The sequence below is a fragment of the Saccopteryx leptura genome, chromosome 3 (assembly GCF_036850995.1).
Source record: "Saccopteryx leptura isolate mSacLep1 chromosome 3, mSacLep1_pri_phased_curated, whole genome shotgun sequence".
Lineage (NCBI taxonomy): Eukaryota > Metazoa > Chordata > Mammalia > Chiroptera > Emballonuridae > Saccopteryx > Saccopteryx leptura.
In genome coordinates, this window is record NC_089505.1 from 110,541,847 (window position 1) to 110,564,214 (window position 22,368).

Consider the following 22,368-nt stretch of genomic DNA (forward strand, 5'->3'; position numbering starts at 1 on the left):
AATGGTGTTATCTAGACTAATTAAATCAATACATCTGTGTAACAACTTGCAGTTTCTGAAATTCTTCTGACAATGCTTCATCAAAGAACTCTGGCTCACACTAGTTTGTTAAAGTTTCAAATAAAGTCTTATGTACTGGTACTCTCTTACTCCTCTAAGAATCATGGCATTCAAAGTGACTAAGCCACAGTTAATAGGTTTCTTCACTATACATTTCTTCATATTATTGATTCATTAGTGTTTTCTTGGAATGAGACAAATCCCAATTTTGTGCTAGTCTTACAGCATACACACTTGTGACTGCTTATGGTGTGTTTAGGTAAATTCTTAGTATGTGTTAAGACACAACCTACATATACAAGTATTTGTACTAATTATAAGCTCCATGAAGGCAGGACTATGTCTGGATTGTTCAATGATATGAGCATATAGTATATGCTCAGAAAGTATTTACTGATGAGTATTAACACTGGGGAACAATTTCTTTTACATTTTCTGTTGCATGAGGTTTTATAACTGTTTCTATATATTTCTGCATCGCTGATTTCAAATCTGAAATTTGTTTTTTGGTGTATGCTCTAGTTTTTACGCAATTTTAACTTCTTTTTGTTATAGTTAATGGTATGCATTGGTTTTAAAATTGAAGTTAAAGGGCAATGACTCTTGGATTGAACATAACCATGAGGCAATTAATGTTTTACAAACATCACTTTTACATAATTGTAGTTGTTTTTAAATGTAAAAAATTATTATCTGATAAGAACACCCTCTTATTTTTTATCTTTTATTTTTTTTTTTTTTATTTATTCATTTTAGAGAGGAGAGGGAGAGACAGAGAGAGAGAGGAGAGACAGAGAGAGAGAAGGGGGGGAGGAGCTGGAAGCATCAACTCCCATATGTGCCTTGACCAGGCAAGCCCAGGGTTTCAAACCGGCAACCTCAGCATTTCTAGGTCAATGCTTTATCCACTGCGCCACCACAGGTCAGGCCAGAAACACCCTCTTATTTTGTTTTAAGATTGAATCATGGCTTCTTTGAGTAGGCGTAAATGTAAGAATAGTCCTGATACCTTCTGTTATAATATGTGGCTGTTACACACTTCAACGTCAAAGGTGCAATATTTTATCATTTGTGACACGTGCATATATTGCCTATTTTCAAATTCCCCTTGGCAATCAAGACAAGAATTGGGCTCCTTATATTGTGTGTCATAATTGTGAGGAAATGCTTCGTGACTGGACAAAAGGAAAACGCAAAGGAATGCCTTTTGGTATTCCCATGGTTTGGCGTGAACCTAAGGACCACAGCAGTGACTGTTATTTCTGTCTGATCCATACAAAGAGCACCGGCAAGAAAAAACAGCATACGATCGCATATCCTAATATTCTTTCAGCAATATGACCTATCCCACACTCTGAGACACTCCCGGTTCCAGTTCTCAATGGTTTTATTTCTTCTAAGGAAGAAAGTGAACATGGTGGTCAAGTGTATTTTGATAAGATACATGAGGAAATGGCTGTAGAATCTGAAGGGTCTTCTTCTGATGCCAAGCAGTCATTAACCCCTCAGCAGTTTAGCCAACCCGAATTGAATGACTTAGTAAGAATGACATAAAAATTGTCCTCAACTTTCTGAAGTATGAGGAGCATAACTGGATCATTTGTGTGGATCTTAAAATGGTAAATTTCCTGCTAGGACAACAGAGAGGTTTCACGAAGTATCCTTGTTTTCTGTGTTTGTGGGACAGCCGAGTTCAGGAGAAACACTGGACACAGAAGGAATGGCCAAAATGTGAAGCTCTGGAAGTAGGGATGCAAAATATTGTGAATGAACCTGTAGTCAATCGAGACAGGATCATTTTTCCCCCACTTCACATCAAACTTGGCTTAATGAAGCAGTTTGTTCAGGCTTTGAATAGAGAAAGTGAATGCTTTCAACACATTATTTCTGCTTTTCCTGCCTTGTCTTTTGAGAAGATAAAAGCAGGTATATTTGATGGACCTCAAATTCGAACCCTCATACATGACAAAGAATTTGCCAGGAAGATGAATAAGGAGGAGAAAGCAGCATGGCAGTCTTTTGCGTCAGTTACAAAGAACTTCCTTGGCAACAAAAAAGCAGAACACTATGAACTTCTGGTTCAAAGGATGCTGTTGGCTTTCCGCAACATTGGATGTAACATGAGCATTAAGATTCACTTCCTTGCCTGACCAGGCGGTGGCGCAGTGGATAGTGTCGAACTGGGATGCCGAGGACCCAGGTTCGAGACCCTGAGGTGCCAGCTTGAGCATGGGCTCATCTGGTTTGAGCAAAAAGCTCACCAACTTGGACCCAAGGTTGCTGGCTCGAGCAAGGGGTTACTCGGTCTGCTGAAGGCCCACGGTCAAGGCACATATGAGAAAGCAATCAATGAACAACTATGTGTCACAATGCGCAACGAAAAACTAATGATTGATGCTTCTCATCTCTCCAGTCCTGTCTGTCTGTCCCTGCCTATCCCTCTCTCTGACTCACTCTCTGTCTCTGTTAAAAAGTAAAAATAGCCTGACCTGTGGTGGCGCAGTGGATAAAAGCGTCAACTTGGAACACTGAGGTCGCCGGTTCAAAACCCTAGGCTTGCCCAGTCAAGGCACATATGGGAGTTGAAGCTTCCTGCTCCTCCCCCCCTTCTCTCTCTTTCTCTCTCCCCTCTAAAATGAATAAATAAATAAAAATAATTTTTTAAAAAAAGTAAAAATAAATAAAAATAAAAAGATTCACTTCCTTGGTAGAGCGACGGCCTGGCGTGCAGGAGTCCCAGGTTCGATTCTCAGCCAGGGCACACAGGAGAAGCGCCCATCTGCTTCTCCACCCCTCCCCCTCTCCTTCCTCTCTGTCTCTCTCTTCCCCTCCTGCAGCTGAGGCTCCACTGGAGCAAAGTTGGCCCGGGCGCTGAGGATGGCTACATGGCCTCTGCCTCAGGCACTAGAATGGCTCTGGTCGCAACAGAGCAACACCCCAGATGGGCAGAGCATCGCCCCCTGGTGGGCATGCCGGGTGGATCCTGGTCGGGCGCATGCGGGAGTCTGTCTGACTGCCTCCCCGTTTCCAACTTCAGAAAAATACAAAAAAAAAAAAAAATTCACTTCCTGAACAGTCACCTTGATAAGTTTCCCGAAAATCTTGGAGCTATTAGTGATGAGCAGACTACTGCTGGAGCATCAAAAGAGATTGTCCTCAACAGGTACACAAACTCAAGAGCTACAAACGCAAATTTTTGCCTGAGTAGAATTTAAGTAAGTTTTGCGCAAATTTTATGATTAAAATAAGTGTTTTAATATGTTCTATTTTGAAATTGTAGACATTCTGATGCAATTATATCTTTTAGTGTATTAGTGTATTTACTACAATACATTATATGAATTATTATATTTTCACAAAGATGATGCCCAAGAAGACATTCTACATCATTATGTTAAACTAAATATTGAAAATTTTACAATAAGATGAAAACCTAAAATCTTGAATTGCAAAAAAACCTGTAGCTTACAGAGAAAAACTAATGTCAGATTTGAGATCAGCACACTCGAATTAGGTAGAACAAGTGTTTTTGTGGATGCAACAAAAATTTTGTTCCCCAGTGAATCATGCCGGAATGCATTACGTATATTTTAATATATATGTGGCTAATCCTTAGTAAACAAATGCCAGAAAGTTATAGGTGGTACTTTTGAGAACTGATTCAAGTTTAAATCAACTGCCAGACTCTCTCTGAATGCACATATGTTGTTGCTTTTTGCTAGCCGGTGGGTCCTTCTCTTTCTACCTCCCTTTAGACATGGGTTGCTAAGTAAGGAAAAATTTAGGCTACAGTTATCTGAAATACAAGATAAATTCCTCATATATATCTTCCTAAAGGGATATGGAGAAGTATTTACAAAAAGTGCCTAATACACTGCCTGACACATGGTAAAATGCAGTAAATAATAGTTACCTCTTTTCGCCTTCCCAGACTCTTTTTAAGGCCCTAAGGTGTTTACAAGCAAAAACACAAGCAATAATACTTAGATCATATCTGCATTATAGTCAACCCACTCTAACCTAGCTTGAGAGTGACACAGGTATGGAGACAGAGACACAGAGATTTTTCTGGAAGCCTGAAAAAAAAAAACCCACCAAAAACATCCTACATCCAGATTTGGAGAGTAAATTACCATTTACTTAGTCCCTTCATGTTGCTTCTGACCACACAGATATGTCCCTCCTGAGTGCTAAACCTCACTTTCTACTTTTTTCACTGGAGCCCTTCTTCCCCATGATCAGCATTATGAGAGAATTTGCCAATTATTCTGAGGAAATGGGAACACATCAATCATGACTGAACTGTCAGAATCCTTTTTTACACAGTAATCCTTATTCTGGGCTTGATATAATTTAGTCTTTGCCTGTTTCTACTATTCTAATTATTCAGATAGCAAATCTAGGTAACTCCATCTTATATGTGTATCTTATATGTCTAGGCATCTTCCCCAGCAAAGCCCAGCACCAAATACTGCATACAATTGTGAACTAACATAAACATCCAAATGACCAGGAAGTGAATCCAAACTTTTAGGTGAGACACACTCTGTCCAATGCAACAGTCTGCAGTGCAAGTAACAATGTGCTTAAAGTTGTATCTAATTGATACACTAAGAAAAAAATAATTTAAATGAACCATCCTGGAAATTCAAAATGAATTTTAGCTTCTAAAATAAGGTACCACCAAAATTTTGCCTCTTTTTACAAGTGAGGAAAAAAAAAACCTAGACAAATGTGGTATATTTTCCTCCCTTAAAAAAAATACAAGATAAAAACTTATTTTTAAAGTGGAGAGCCTTAAGTCATTTTGAGATTTCCTTATTTACACAACAGGATTAAAAAAGGGTACATCAGATGGTTCCCAGAAGGAGGGGCGTTAGGGGGAATAGGTAAAAAAGTGAAGGGATTGAGAAGTACAAATTGTAGTTACAGAACAGTCACAGGGATATAAAGTACAGCACAGAGAACAGAGTCAATAATATTGCAATAACTAGGTATGGTGCCAGGCAGGTACTGGAAATATCGGGAGGGAACACTCTGTAAAGTATATGATTGTCTGACCACCATGCTGTACACCTGAAACTAACACAAAATAATATTGAAAGTAAACTGTAATTGAAAAATAAAAAAATATATATATATGCCAACAACTTGGACAATCTGGAAGAAATAGATAAATTCCGAGAAATTTATAATCTTCCAATAATAAAACCATAAACAGACAATGTGAAGAGACCTAGATAACTACTAAGGGAATTGAATCAGTAATCAGTAAAAACAAAAACAAACCAAAACTAGTACATATCATTATAGGGTTGTGGCAAGGTTTAAATAAATGTAAAATGCTTGATGCAATGCCTGTTACACACTAATAATACAGATTAGTTATTATTACTATCATTACCACCTCTACCATTTTAGGATCTTACTACATTATTTAAGATCTGAATAGATAATAATAAGATTATGAAGATACTCCACAGAGAGCTGATAAAATTATCTACTTTTCTGGTTGCTAAAAAGGGATACAATTTAAGATGAGGGAATTAGCCAGTAAGCACATCTTTTACATACTTCTCCCTGTGATTAAAATGGACTTCCCAAGTACCCCTGAGCTCTGCAGAGCTGAGCTCAGTTCTACTTTGTATACGTAAGTTCAGTTCCCTTGTACAGTCAGGAATGGAAGGTGTACATGGCACACACATGCAAATTTTCCTTAAGTTAGATTGAACATTTCTCTCCCTCAAACTCTTCTGCATACAACTCCTTGTATATTTCCTCTCATGGAAAACAAACACTGGAGTGATTAAGAAGAGTGTGAAATTCCATAAATTTTACAGCTAAAGAAAACAGTTGCGATAAATACACTGAAACAACAAAATCAGTGATGAGAGTCTGGGCGTTGACAAGCAGCGGTGTGACATCTGGCGGAAGCCAAAGTCACAGCAAGGGGGAGAGAGGTGGGCGTGAGGAAGCATCCTGCGGAGCGTGGACACAGAAAAAGAGAGGAATTGACAGTCTTCCTTTGGAGCCTGGCCAGCCTTTGCCACCTCTAATTGAATAGGACGACATCACTATGAGAGATGCCTTGGAAAAGAGTGCAGTTTCTTTTGCAATGTGCTGCACCTTGAAACATTAAGCAGTGTGTGAAGCATACCTCCACTCCTGGAGGGTCAGTAATTTGGAAAGAGATGCAGGACCGTCAATGGGACAAAGGAGTTTGTCTAGTGATGACAGTGTTTTAATAAACAGACTTCTAAATATATACTAAACAAAGACTGGGCTTTGAAGGGAAGGGCCTGCTATTTCTTTTAGTGCAGCCCGTTGTCAAAGCTGTCTGAAATGTCATCTTTGCCACTGAGAGTATTTTATAAAAATGTAGTTTCAAGGGTTAGGAGGGCTCTAAAAGCTTAATTAGTTTATCTAACATCTCTTTCACAAATGCGGAAACTCAGTTCAAAGAGGAGACAGTGACTTGCCCTAAACCACACAGCTAATTAGTGTAAGAGTCAGGACCAAAATTGAGGCTTCTTGATTCCAAGTCTTATGTGCTTTTCTAGGAAACCATGCTGCCTCCACAAAATGGAAATTAGTGTGAAAATATGACTCAATATGTAAATGTCAGTTTCACATTAAAATATTTCAGAATGTACTATTTTGCTTACCAGCATCTATTGTTCTCTATTTCATGTATCACATCTTATATGAGCAATAATATTTCAAGTTTTAAAGGAGCAGGTTTAACATATGACCATTATGACTCCTCTAAAGGCTCGAAAACTATGTAAAACATATAGTAGGCAATCAATAAATACATGTGATGATAAAAATAGATACCAACACCTTAAGTGCTTTGTCAATGCCCAAATTTCAACCTCATTAACAAACAAAATGAATCAATTGTTGTTTTCTTACACTGGTGCTTTGAACTCTGAATCAAGAGCTTGTTTCCAATAACCATCAGAATTCACTAGCTATCTGCTTTAGGTGGGTTTGGTAGTATAACTTACAATGTTCACTATTTCAAACAAAAAATATCTCAAAGATCTCAGCAACTTCCAATTGTCCTCATGATCTAAGAAGTACGTTTTCCAGCTCTAAAAAATTATGGTTCTACGGATGGGGATGAGGCTGGGGAAGAACTACCTATCTCTAATACCTAAGCAATATAGAATCATTTGTATCCTTACTTTAATCCTCTTTGACAGTCTTTTAAAGGAAATCAGTCAATCATTTTTCTAATAACAATGGTGTCTAAGACTTAAGTATAAATGTACACAGTTTATAGAAGGCGTCAACCAAGTCCTGAGTTTTCCGACTATAACACAGGATAATTATGAAATGGATAGATGCCCCAATTTCACTTTTCATTTGGACTGTGAATATATTATCGATTTGATAAATGTTATTTGGCATCTACTCTGTGAAAAGCATTATACCTGGTGATGAAGATAGAAACCTGAATCTGGAAGGAGCTCACAAGGTAGATAGGGGTACAAAGAATTCCAGATGGAGGAAACAGCATATGTGAAAGCAAATAAACACAGAGAATCATGGAATGTCTGGGTGGTGGGGAATATGGGACATGTATACCTAGTGAATAAGGTGATTCCAGCAGCAAGCAGAGAGGAAGTGGGATGAGAGGAAGTGGGATGAGAGGAAGTGGGATGTATACTGTCACTGGCTTCCTAAAGAATATGAATTCCAGTATATAATCCATGGAGGAGCCAATGAAAACCCTACTCTCCTGCTAATCCAAGCCCTTTTCATGTCTCAGAACACTGCAGAAGCAGTAGCGATAAAGGGGAAGATAAGGAATATCAGAAGTATTTAGAAGGTAGAACTGACAGGAATTAACAACTAGCAGACTAGAGGATGAGGGAGAATGAGTTGTTAAAACTAATCTCAATAAAGGGGGAAAGTGGTAAAGCAAGTGTAAAAAACTCAATTTGGACCCAATGAGCTTAAGTTAAGCTGTCCACAGGCAGCTGGAAAGAGAAAATGGCCTACAGCCAAAATTGTGAGACTGTATGAAGAGCCAGCCAATTAGAAGGCTTTATTTACCCAAACACACATTCCTATATTTACACGTGGAAGGCAACGAAGAACACAAAACAAGTACAATAGGACACTATGGCAAAGGTACTCCTAGGTTGCCATGCGAGTACAAAGAAGTTGAGGGTGATGTGTATGTGTTGGAATGTACAGATAAAGCTTCCCTGAAGAATGCTGACCTGAGTCTTAATTTATTAATTTTACAGCGGGGGAGCAAGAAGTATCAACTCATAGTTGCTTCAGGTTAGTTGTCCATTGCTTGCTTGTTGCTTGTTGTACATACCTTGACTGGGGAAGCCTGGGACCTTGAATTGGACCTGAGGCTTGACTGGCAATTAGAGTTAGCCATTTGAAGATGTAGAAATACATTCAGGGGAGAATGATCAGCAAGGTGGCCCAATGGGCAAAAGTAGAGATACAAGAGAGAACCACAGCCGGCTGGGGAAGTGCAAGCGATGCTGTATCAGGAGGAGAGTGAGAATGAGAGGTAGGTCTGGAGAGAAAGCAGAAAGCGAAAGAAGACATATGAAGCAGGGAAGCTAATCTCAAGACTGTGAACGTGTCAGTTTAAGAAAGCAGTTCTGGGGAGCCGAGAGGAAACTGGACTTTTTCTCCTTCATGATCACAAGCTGGGACCAGTCCTGTTACCTACCACTGCCACTCAGAGGGGGGAAAACGAGTTATGAAGTTGGAAGGTGAAAAACAGTTTCCTATTATTCCTATGACTGAAAAAAATTCAATTTTAAACTGATCAGAATCAGATTACTACTCTGAGCTTCACAACAAGGAAGTTATATTAACTGCCTGCCTTTTCTTTCTTCTGTTTGGGATACAATAATCTTTTGTAGCATTAAAATACAAACTGGTCTGGCCTAATCTGTGGTGGCACAGTGGATAAGGCATTGGCCTGGAATGCTGAGGTGGCCAGTTCGAAACCCTGGGCTTGCCTGGTCAAGGCACATATGGGAGTTGATGCTTCCTGCTCCTTCCCCCTTACCTCTCTTTCTCTCTCACTAAAATAAATTAATTAATTAAAAAAACCCTGCCCCTTGCCTGACCTGTGGTGGCGCAGTGGATAAAGCATTGACCTGGAAATGCTGAGGTTGCCGGTTCAAAACCCTGGGCTTGCCCGGTCAAGGCACATATGGGAGTTGATGCTTCCAGCTCCTCCCCCTTCTCTCTGTCTCTCGTCTCTCCCTCTCCTCTCTAAAATGAATAAATAAATAAAAAATTTAAAAAATAAAAATAAAAAAATAATTTAAAAAAACTGCCCCTTGCCTGACCTGTGGTGGTGCAGTGGATAAAGCGTCAACCTGGAAACGCTGAGGTTGCCGGTTCAAATCCCTGGGCTTGCCTGGTCAAGGTACATATGGGAGTTGATGCTTCCTGCTCCTTCCCCCCCCTCTATAATGAATAAATAAAATCTTAAAAATAAATAAATAAATAAAAATTTAAAGACTGGCCCTTGTTTATAAATTCTCATACTAAATTGAGAAAAAGAGGAAGCAAATGTGCCTCCAATGAAGCAATCTTTTGATTTCCAGAAAACCACTACTCTGAAGGTGAGACAATCTAACCAAAGTTTTCCCTTTTCTCTGCCTTAGGTCATTCTTTGACAGTATATTTAGTATACCTGTTTGATGTTGGCAGATGCAAAAATCATAATATAAAAATTGTCTTCATTTCCTTTTAATAATGATCAGTTTATGTTCAAACATTTTTGTTTAATACACTGGCAAAAATTAATGGCTGAGTTCTTGAACTTTAAGCTCAGAAATTTTCCCACATTTACAACCACCATTTTAAACTTTAAAGTTAAAACACCCTTTAAATTATTATTTGAATAAACTATCATTTTAAATGCTGTTTAAGTCATAAGATAGCCATGTATTTTTGTGAAAAAAGCAATGGAGACTGAGAGCAAAAATGCCTTTATCACTTTCTATTTGTGTTACCTGAGGCAGGGCCTTGGAGCCTCAAGCGCCCAAGCTGAATGTAAGGGATACAGCAGCACTGACCCTGACAGCTGTGAGGGATGGAAAGGGCTCACTGTGTTCAAGCTCCTGGAAGACGGCCTAGGTCGGAAGTGGTAGGCGCCTAATTAATATCAACTGCATTTGAATTTTAGGAGCAAAAAGTAAGTAAATAAATAAATATTGTATATATTTCAATTTTTAGCAAAACTAGATTTTAAAGTTCCTCTTCAATAATTCCACAATTTCTGTAAATTTAACTTCTCTAAAGCCATGACTAACCCCAAGTTTGAACGGTTTTCCTATTAAAGTTGTAATCTTATCGTAATTAGAAGTTTAGAAATTTAATGAGTTGAAATGCAACATAGCACAGATGCCTTATTATACCAACTAGTTAACACAGTATTTGTTTTCTACATTAATTTTACTTGCTAATCAAAAATACTGCTTTCTCCAAATAACATCAAAATAAAAATGCTGATTGTGCAATGGTAAAACCAACATCATGCCTGCAACAAGGCCACTGAATTCTTTTTTTTTAATGAGCTGGCAGTTTCCAGGGAAAATTTAAGATTCCATATACCTTTAAGTCAGTTCTCAAAAATTCAAGTGCAGAAGCCAAGCTGAGGTATATTTAAGCTATACATCCTACACATGCCCATAAGTATCTGCTAATGTTGAACATCAGAGCTGATGCATCTCCCAGAGTTAAGAAATAGGTCTGCCGGAAAAAAAACTAATAGGACTGTACATAATTATATATGTTCTTGAATGTCCCTAGTGACTAGATAAAGAGTACTAAGGAAGAAGACTAGGAACCCTTCTTAGAACAGTGCTTCTCTGCCTGATGGTGGTGTCACAGTGGATAAGAGTGTTGACCTGGGACACTGAGGTCCAGGTTTGAAACCTTAACACTGCCAGCATGACCATGATGATCCCATGGTCGCTGGTTTGAGACCAAAAGGCTTGAGCAAGGGGTCACTGGCTCGGCTAGAGTTCCCTGGTCAAGGCACCTATGAGAAACAATCAATGAATAACTAAAGTGCCGCAAGTACGAGTTGATTTTCATCTCTCTCCCTGCCTGTCTCTTTCTCTGTCTTCTCTTGCTTAAAAAGTAAGTAAGTAACAGTGCCCCCTATTTGCAGCTCAGATTCAATACAAGTTACTGCTACCTCTTCAATAGACATGGAAGCTCCTCATTGGTCTCCCTGCTTCTTTCCCCAAACACTCTACCAAAGAGCAGCCAAAGATCTAACCAAATTCCATCTGATCATGTTAACCCCCTCTTAGCCAACAAGCTTCCAGAGAGCTCCACTGCTTTTAGCACAAAGCTGTACCCCGTAAGGTTTTCATAAGGTCATAACGTGGACTACCTCTCTAGTTTCAATCTCTTCATTCTCCTAAAAACTTCAGCTGCATTTAACAAACTACTTTAGATTGTGGAGTTTTGCTATGTAGTAAAAACTATATAAAGATTATTTACTTATACTTGTTATTCACTCAGTAGCATTCTAATTTGTATATAGTACCCTACCAGTTAAAACAGATAAAATATTAGGAGCAGGAGGTTCAGAGAACTACCTGTCCCTGCCTTGAACATCATTAGAAAACCACTGTGACTAATGTAACATACTCTCTTACACACCTTCCTGGCCTGTGCTTCCAGTTTTCCCTTTTGTTTCACCTTTGCCTTAATGACAGCTGGTCCTCCAAGGCTCAGGTTAGGCTCTGTTCCCAGAGCATTTATTTATCTGTATGGCTATTGTAGCACTTGTCACTCTGCAGTGCACATGACTGTTTACTTCTCTATTTCCCCATCTGAAGGCACACACTGAGCTTTGTACAGTTGCTTCCTCAGCCCTCAATGCAGGCTGTAGATGTGCTGAATGAGTATCAGCACCTATGGAACTTCTCGGTTATAAGGAAACTGAACACTTTAGGAGGCATCAGAAAGGGAAGTGAAATTCTGTTAGGTTCAGCTTAAAAAGAATGAGAGATTATTATTATTTCCTCTCCTTTTCCCTTCTCTTTCCAGTCTAGTTAATCCTATTTGCTCTACTGTCTACACTCAAAAATAATGGTAAATCTGAACTTATTTTTTTCATTTTTGACTTTTTCAAAATATATATTGTGCTTTCCTGCCATTCTTCCTTTTATTTTCTTAAACTTTTGCGAAATAACACATACATATAAAAATGCATAAAACAGCCTGACCGGGCAGTGGTGCAGTGGATAGAGCATCGGACTGGGATGCGGAAGACCCAGGTTCGAGACCCTGAGATCGCCAGCTTGAGCGAGGGCTCATCTGGTTTGAGCAAAAGCTCACCAGCTTGAGCCCAAGGTCGCTGGCTCGAGCAAGGGGTTACTCGGTCTGCTATAGGCCTGTGGTCAAGGCACGTATGAGAAGGCAATCAATGAACAATTAAGGTGTTGCAATGTGCAACAAAAAACTAATGATTGATGCTTCTCATCTCTCCGTTCCTGTCTGTCCCCGTCTATCCCTCTCTCTGACTCTCTCTCTGTCTCTGTTAAAAAAAAAAAATACGTAAAACATATATGTACAGCTTAATGAATAAAGTGAGTATGTATGTAATTACTTCCCAGGTCAAGAAATAGGAAAGTCAGCTCTTTCCCCATTCAAAGACTTCCCTCTGTCCTCCGTTTAAGATAACTGGTTTTTTTGGAGAGAATAAAGAAAAATTTCAGAGTTTTTGGGATCAGCCCCTGGATTCATATCCCTGCATGATCCTGTGCCAGGGCAGAGAAAGAGGCACCAAGATGCCAGAATATATGTGTATTTGTATCCATGAGTGTGTGTGAGAGTGTGCTCACAAAGGCCAGAGCACAAAATTTAAATCAATCTTAAAAGTTGGAGTGAATTGGCACTTCTAATGGTAAACATTCTGAAAACAAAGTATGTTCTTACTAAGCAGACACAGTACTCTGTTGCTCCTGGCTTAAACCAAACTTTGATAAGAAACCACATAATTTTCAAGACATAAATTTCAAAAGAATACAAACTCAGACCAACTACATATATTGTTCCACCCCCATTATGGGTAGAAAAGATGTTTTAAGTGAAAATCTGGCATTATGTGGTTGCACAACCCAGCGACCCAATAGGCTCATTCCATTCAACCAGAACAGGGGTTCTCTCTGCTCACAGCAGGCATCCGACAGGGTAGCACATATATGCTCTCTGAGTGAGAAAGCAACACCTTCTCACATACAGCCCCCTGGAGAGAGATGGGGGGAGGACTTTACACCTGCAAACTCCTAACTCTATCAGCACTAGGGCTGGGAAAAACAGCACATATTTTTTTAAAAAGAAGGAAATAAAAGGTTTCCTGATAAAGCCAGTAACTTTCAAAAAAGAATTTTCTGAAGCCATTTTATTCTTAGGAGACAACTAAGAATAATGACTCAACATCTAAGTCTTTGTCTTCCAAATTCACTTAGTCAAGCCCTAATGACAGTATAAGCAAACTGCTTAAAAGGGCAGCTGTCAGAATTCTTATTTTCCTTGGTAGAAAAACACTGTAAGCATAAAGTATTGTCACAATTAAGATATTTCAATTTCAAGGCACATCTGTCCCTGGCCCTTTGGATAATCTAAATGACCACTACAAATAGAACAGTATTCCAAATGGGCTGACATGACCCACCCCCAATCCTAAGAAACTCCTGTGAGATATGACCTGGAATGCACATGCGTTTTGCAGTATCACTGAATATCCATCTAAATGTAGCCATATGTTTTCAGTTTTTACTTTATGTCCTATTAGGGCCAGGAGACAAACATAATTAACAGACACATAACTTGTGGCCTGTTGTGAAAATCCAATTAGCTGACTAGCTAACCGCAGTCTGGTGGGAAAGGAAACTGCTCTCCAGGACTAAAAGAACTGCTACTTGCACTAAATTCCATGAGTTTTATGATGAACATCTTGATTTTCTTTTTTCAATTTCCCCACCATCAAAAGTAAGCCAGCTCTGTCTGTCAAGATGCCCAGGCTGTATGGCAGCAGTGTCAAAGGCTGACATTTGCTCCAAGGCACTGCCATCTGCGGCAGCACAACATTTTGTCTCTGGAAAATAAACACATCTGCCTTTGCCCGTGTCCTCCCACTGTGCCGCCCATCTGGAGCAGGTAAGCTGGAAGGCAAGCCTGGGCATGGGTGAGACGGGGGCGAGCAGGGGAGATAAGGCCTCCAGGGAGATGGCACATGGAGGAAGAAGGCAGTGCTGTGTCATGTCACATCCTGCTAACCACATTGCCAAACAGCATGTGAAATTACCCTTGTTAGTGATATTTTAATCACATGTAACAAATGACTGGTCCTGTTTAGGGAACAATACCTGCAAAGTCAAGGTTTCACCTGGGCCATCTGTTCATAGGGTAACATGACCTCACCAATACCAACAGATGATGTCTCTGTGCCAGCCACCAAAGGCAAGAGGACAGTAACTTTAATGGTTAGAATAGAAGGTTCAAAGCAACAGGATTCTTCTAGGACAGGTGCACACTATACATGCCTATTAACTAGACCAAACACATTCAAATTTAGGCCAGAGTCTTGGGACAGTCTCATGGTCAATTTTGGAAATGACTTATACCTGAAATTCTCTCCTCCATATTCTTTCCCTTTCAATGAAAAAGTCAATGAAAATCAAGTCTGATTACGGTCTTTACAACAGATCTTTAAATCATACTGTTTGGGTAGGTAGAAGAAACCATAAAATATTATTCAATCAAATGCTTTCTGTCTCCCAAGTTTTTACTAGCTTATAAGAGAGCAAGTACTAACCTCCTAGAGCAGCACTCTTTCAACTGTACCATTAGTTTTCAACCTCTGGTGGGAATGGGACAGTGAGGTCACTAAGTTGAATTGATCTTTATGAAGCAGAGCTCAAGTTTTGCCAAACTGGCCTTTCCTGAGGCAGTTTCATGGAATAAAGTTTGAAAACCACTATCCCAGGCTGGATATATTTTGCCAACTTGTTTCTATTGTTTATTTGGTAAGCATTTATAAGTATAGCCCTATAAAACGACTAATTACCAAAAGCTCACCAAGCATTTCAGAGAAAGTGCTATGAAAACACTTTGGCCAGTGAGTAGCAGTAGTAAAGCCCTGAAGATTACACACCGCAGAGGCCAGTGATTTTCAACCAGTGTGCTACAAGAATTTTTAAAACATGCAATACCTGCCTATTTAGTCAGGGCCACTGACCTCTTTACCCGTAGATTGTCAAATAAGAAAATGCAACGGCTAACACAATAGCTGTCCAATGTCAATTAATCAAAATTTTATCTATTTTTCTTTTGTCTGGCAAAAAATATATTTTTTGGTGTGCCACAAAATTTTATTAAGTCGTTTATGTGTGCCAAGAGATGAAAAATGTTGAGAACTGCTGCTCTAATCACTTCTCGGCCTTTGGCTAAGACCAAGTGAAAATCGCTGCTCTAAGTCTTGCCACAAACTTGACATTCTCCAAGGATATCAGATTACACTGGTTTATATCTGTCTCTAAATAAGTAAAGTACAGATCTTGGTAGATAACAGAAAATCTTAGGGCATTCATTATGAACTACACCAAATGTGCCACATGATTCATTTCAAGCAAGAACTGGCCTCATTGCTTATCACTCTCTCTTTTATAGCCCATTAATCAAATCATAAGGAGAATTTATATAAGCCTTATGTGAACTATATCAATAAATCATCACAAAATTCTCAAAATAATTCTGTAAAAAATCCAAATGGCATTTACTAAATGATGAATTCACTTATTAAACACCTAATCTTCAAGGGAGGTATCATTCACTCATTCCAAACATTTTATTAAACCAATGGCTAATTCTAAGTCCTCATAATTTGCCACGTTTGATCACTCCTTCCTTCTTACGAGATGAAAAAAGTGAGGCTCAGCAAACATAATGCAAGATTATACAAAAGTAGTCCATATCAGAGAATTGGAATTCTGACATATTAGCCTCAAGACCCAAGCCTTATAAATGTTCAAAATTGTGGAGTCAAGCACATAGCAAGCCTGACCAGGCAGTGGCACAGTGGATAGAGCATCAGACTGGGATGCAGAGGGCCCAGGTTCAAAACCCGGAGGTAGCCGGCTTGAGCTCAGGCTTATCCAGCTTGAGCACGGGGTCACTGGCTTAAGCATGGGGTCACTAGCTTGAATATGGGGTCACAGGCTTGAGCGTGGGGTCTAGCTTGAGCCCAAGGTTACTGGCTTGAGCAAAGGGTCACTCACTCTGCTGTAGCCCCTCGGTCAAGGCACATATGAGAAAGCAATCAATGAACAACTAAGGAGCTGCAACGAAGAATTGGTGCTTCTCATCCCTCTCCCTTCCTGTCTGTCTGTCCCTATCTGTCCCTGTCTCTGCCACCAAAAACAAACAAAAAAAAACATAGCAAAAGCCTAATTAGCCCTTTTCCTGCATTTTGGGGTCTAACCATACACAGACCAACTTAGATGTATACATGCATTTAAATAAAAATTAAACTGAAGGTTCTTGATTTTCCCCCTATCCGTGTCTTTTTCATCTCTTCCTGCTGATTTCCTAGCTTTAAATCTTACATGAAGAAGTAACATCCATTCATTAAGAACACGTTAAGCCTGACCCATGGTGGCACAATAAATAGTAAACCTGGGATGCTGAGGTCCCAGGTTCAAAACCTAAGGTAACTGACTTGAATGTGGGCTCACCTGGCTTGAGTGCAGGCTCACCCACTTGAACATGGGGTCACCAGCTTGAGCAAAGGATCAAAATGATTCCACAGTTACTGGCTTGAACCCAAATGTCACTGGCTTGAAGCCCAAAGGTCACTGGCTTGAGCCAAAAGTTGCTGGTTTGTACAAGGGGTCACTGGCTTGGCTAGAACCCCCCCCCCCAAAGCATGTATGAAAAGCAATCAATGAACAACCAAAGTGCTACAACATCAAGCTGATGCTCCTCATCTCTCACCCTTCCTGTTTGTCTCTCTCTCGCTTTAAAAAAAAAAAAAGAAAAAGAACACGTTAATAAAATTCCACTCCAGTGTATGAATGCACGTTACTATACATATTTTCTTCATTGGTATATGTGGACCTAACTGGATGACATTTACTCAGCAAATTTACTGAATACCTACAATGGATACATATTATACCTTATCTATATAATCCTATGTGGAGAGCTTGGCATTTTAATAGAACTCACCATTTCATGCTTCTCCAAATGCACAACTTGTATATTAGTCAAGTAACTAATTTAGAAGAAAGTATAAAAAAGTATTGTATTTGAAGTTAGAATCTTATCTTAGCCTTTTATGAGATATATATGTGCCTTTGGTATAGTTGGACACATAAGAGAAATAGTTAGCCTATTAACCAGTCTTAGTATCTTTGTAAGTAAAATGGAAATAACATTCATTTTACGGTGTCATAATAAACATTAGATAAGGTCACATATATAACTATCCTTCTAGAATAGCTCGATCCAAGAGAATGATGATAAAATTGCTCTATATCTTCACTGTCTAATATGTAAACCATTAGCCCCATTCAACTATTGGACACTTGAAAAGTGGCTAACATAATTGAGGAACCAATTTTTTTTTACAGAAAAAAAGTTTACCTCTTATTCAAAATCCAGGAGACCATCACCCAAGAACTGAATTTTAAATTTTATTTAACTTTAATTATTTTAAATTTAAATAACCACATATGACTAGTGGCTACCATTCTGGACTGTGTTGATTTAGAACAAAGCCTACCACATAATAGATGATCAATGCTGGTTTATTTCTATTTTCCTTATCAATATCAGTAATTTTTAATATGTCCCTCTTTACTAACAGGTCAGCTCAACTAAAAGAGCACAAACAAGAATCTCCTATAGGAAACTAAGTTATAGCTATTAAGTTGCTTTTTCACCGAAAAAGCAATAGCAGCATAAAATTTATTAGTTGCATGTGCTATACATTATGCTAACAGTTTTGCATGATTATCCCATTTAATCTTTATAATAATTCTACAAAGTAGGTGCTATTATTCTATAAGTAGAGAAATTAAGCTTAGAATTAGTCCAAAGACACAGCTAACAAATCAATGAGCGAAGATTTAAACCCCGGTAATCTAATTCCAGAAATTGTACTTTTAACCACCATGCTAATCTTTTTTTTTTTTTTTTTTTTTTTTAGAGAGAGACAGGAAGGGAAAAAGATGAGAAGCATCAACTCATAGTTATGGCACTTTAATTGTTCACTGATTGCTTCTCATATGTGCCTTGACTAGGGTGGGGGCTCCAGCTGAGCCAGTCACCCCTTGCTCAAGCCAACAACCTTGGCCTCAAGCCAGCAACCTTGGGCTTCAAGCCAGTGACCTTTTGACTCAAGTGAGTGGCCATGGAATCATGTTGATGATCCCATGCTCAAGCTAACAAGCTCGGGGTTTTGAACCTGGGACCTCAGTGTTTCAGGTTGATGCTCTAACCATTGCACCACCATCAGTCAGGCACCTACCATGCTAATCTGTCTTCATTTTAAAGAACCGGTTTATATTAGATTATGTACTCTGCCATAAATAAATGCCCTCCCTACCAAATACCCACACTGCGCACACATACACAACGGACAGGGCCAACTGCAAATCAAACAATGTGAGCTACAGAAACAAAGTTATGCATGCTAACCCCCCCAAAAAAATCTCATATTCGAACTGGGAAAACTGTGTAAATGTACCAAATCTAGTGACTTTGCATTTATCAGGAAGACTGAAAACCTATCATCACATTTTCCCCCAGAATAAAATGACTAAAATGTAAATGCATGTTTTAGAACAAATAACCTTTAGATAAAAGAGTAGGGGAGAAGAATTGGACCAAGAAACACAAGGCAAGGTAATCAATATTTACTAGAGCCCCATGTTACTGTCTATACAGAATATTCATTTGTTAAGACATCAAACATTTTTGCTAGGAGATTAACTGGATTCACTATATTTGCATGAAGCACATCGCCACTCTTATCTTAATTCTAAAAGGAGCTTTATTCACTTTATGTGCAGCATTTATAAAAAAGCATTTATTGTGCCCAAAGCTGGAATTTTTATTTCAGTTCTGCCTGACAAGTCAGAGGAATATTTTATACAGAATACCAAAGCATACTCATGACTGAATTCCAGAGGAACATCCGGGTAGCCAGAAAGGTCGTATCTGACCCATTTTCCTCTCTCATGAAGGAGTGAAGAAAAGGTCATTGACCTTTTACCCAGATAAAACAAATATATAAAATTGTCTCGCTTGACCAGGCGGTGGCGCAGTAGATAGAGCGTCGGACTGGGATGCAGAAGACCCAGGTTCGAGACCCCGAGGTCACCAGCTTGAGCACGGGCTCATCTGGTTTGAGCAAAAAGCTCACCAGTGTGGACCCAAGGTCACTGGCTCCAGCAAGGGGTTATTCGGTCTGCTGAAGGCCCGCGGTCAAGGCACATATGAGAAAGCAATCAATGAACAACTAAGGTGTCGCAACAAAAAACTGATGATTGATGCTTCTCATCTCTCTCCATTCCTGTCTGTCTGTCCCTATCCATCCCTCTCTATGACTCTCTCTCTGGCTCTGTAAAAAAACCCAAAAAACCAACCATAACAATAAAAAACTGTCTCCTCCTTCCATCCATCATGTCTTTGTCTTCTCTTCAAACTTCATGATATTTCATATTACACAGCTCCTTTGTCAAAGCATTGAGTAAAACAGATTATATTTACTGAGACATTTTCAATCCAGTATTATTAGGCGGTATAAAATAAACTGCTTTAAAGATCTGTAATAAGGCCCTGGCCGGTTGGCTCAGTGGTAGAGCGTCGGCCTGGCGTACAGGAGTCCCGGGTTCGATTCCCGGCCAGGGCACACAGGAGAAGCACTCATCTGCTCTGCTTCTCCACCCCTCCCCCTCTCCTTCCTCTCTGTCTCTCTCTTCCCCTCCCGCAGCCAAGGCTCCATTGGAGCAAAGTTGGCCTGGGCGCTGAGGATGGCTCTGTGGCCTCTGCCTCAGGTGCTAGAATGGCTCTGGTTGCAACAGAGCGATGCCCCAGATGGGCAGAGCATCGCCCCCTGGTGGGCATGCCGGGTGGATCCCGGTCGGGCACATGTGGGAGTCTGACTGCCTCCCCGTTTCCAACTTCAGAAAAAAACAAACAAACAAAAAAAAGATCTGTAATAAGTTAACTTTAAAAGTAATACCTATACTTGTTTAGATTTCTGTCATAACTCAGCTTAAGGAAGTACAGATGAAGCTAAAACCATAAAAAATACAAACAGCAGCAATGTTCTACAAACACTACGGAAAAACCACAGAGCTGATGTCAGGCAGAACAGTCAAGTAATTATGGCACTGCTATGTGACTTAAAGCTAGTCCCTTTGCCACTTTGTGCCTTGCATTCCATATCAGGGATAGGGAATAAAGTGGAATGGTGAGTAGATTAAATTATTAAGCAAAGTGCTGTGGGCAAAAGTCATATGAATGTTAAATATTATGATTTACAAGCATCCACCATTTTCCTAGCACTCCTGTGGGGTTAGGAAGTTATCTCGATTTCATAGACGAGTCGATAGACACAGGGGTAAGGTCTCATGGTAAGGCTCCATTAACTTAGTTCCTGTGGGAAGGGAATAATACACACCTTTAGCAATCATCTGAACTTTCTTGGTACATCCTGCACAGTCTTTAATACATTCAATCCCTAACTTAATGTTGCATCTTTTAACATGCTATTGATGAAACAAAGACAGCTCTAAGGTAGCAACAGGGCCGGAATAAGTGAGGAGGAACAAACCTGTATGCCTTGGCAAGCACAGTCATAGAAAGACACAGATAATCTCAAACTTCATGATCTTTCATAACTCAAGATAAAATTTCCATGATTATTATTAAGATTATTTATTTATTTAAAAAAAATTTTTTTTTAACAGGGACAGAGAGAGAGTCAGAGAGAGGGATAGATAGGGACAGACAGACAGGAACAAAGAGAGATGAGAAGCATCAATCATTAGTTTTTCCTTGTGACACCTTAGTTGTTCATTGATTGCTTTCTCATATGTGCCTTGACTGCGGGCCTTCAGCAGACCAAGTAACCCCTTGCTCGAGCCAGCGACCTTGGGTCCAAGCTGGTGAGCTTTTTTCTCAAACCAGATGAGCCTGCGCTGAAGCTGGCGACCTTGGGGTCTCGAACCTGGGTCTTCCACATCCCAGTCCGACGCTCTATCCACTGCGCCACCGCCAGATCCGGGATATTCTTAAGATTTTATCTCTACTAACATGAGGAATCTTCAATCACAGAAATTAAGAAGCGTGGTTTGCTATGAAAAATCTTTAAAAATTTTAGAAGGCTGTCACAGGCATTCATGGTGGTGTGCCCATCCAAACTCTCTGGGATATATTGGCCCTCTGGGCTTTAATTAGCAACCAGGTAGAAAGAGAGATTAAATCCAAAGAGACTAAAAATAATGAACAAGTAGCAATGAGAAGGGCTCAGGAAGGCAAAAAAACAGCAAAACTACTTGTGTATAATGAAATATAAAAGAAGCACAGAAGATCTTTCTGCCCTTATCCAAGGCTGCCTGCCATATTGCTTACCCGACTCCGAAGACAGTCAGCCAGGTTTCGTCGTGTGAAATTAGCTGCTGCTGTGGGAGACAATTCATAACCTGGTACAAGAGAGAACAGTCATACTTAGAGTAAAACAGAAGGAATAACAGTCCCCCCTACTCCACTACTACTATTCTTACAGTCTACCACTTGCTGTACTGTACACTCAAGAGTGGCTAAGCACACAGAACAATGAATACAATCTTATTTCTTGACCCTTTCCCCATCTAACAGCTGTGAAATACCTGGTTAGTAACGACAGTGATTCCTGGCCACAGAACAGAACCAAAGTGAAGTTTAACTATTCTATGGTGAGATCAAATTCACAGCCTTCTTTAAGCTACTTATTCAAAACAGGCTGTGGTTGCACTGTAGAAAGAAAGAAGTGCAAATATACAGGTGTTGAGAAAAACAAGAAGTTTTAAGATGCCAATTTTTAAAGATTATTTTAATAAGAGAGGCCTGGAGCCTGCCCTGTGGTGGAACAGTGAATAAAACATCGACCTGGAACACTGAGGTCACCGGTTCAAAACCCGGGGCTTGCCTGGTCAAGGTATATATGGGAGTTGATGCTTCATGCGCCTCCCCCCGTCTCCTTCTCTCTCTCTCTCTCCCCCCTCTCTAAAATGAATA

General features: G+C 39.7%; 1 protein-coding gene across 1 annotated transcript in view; it reads right to left on the reverse strand.

Annotated features, from left to right (window-relative positions):
- PSMB2 (proteasome 20S subunit beta 2) overlaps positions 1-22,368 on the reverse strand; it is a 42,368-nt gene that overhangs the window by 11,384 nt on the left and 8,616 nt on the right. The window contains exon 3 of the mRNA XM_066375880.1: positions 21,724-21,794. Coding sequence (XP_066231977.1) covers positions 21,724-21,794 — 71 coding nt within the window. The remainder of the gene's footprint in view (positions 1-21,723; positions 21,795-22,368) is intronic.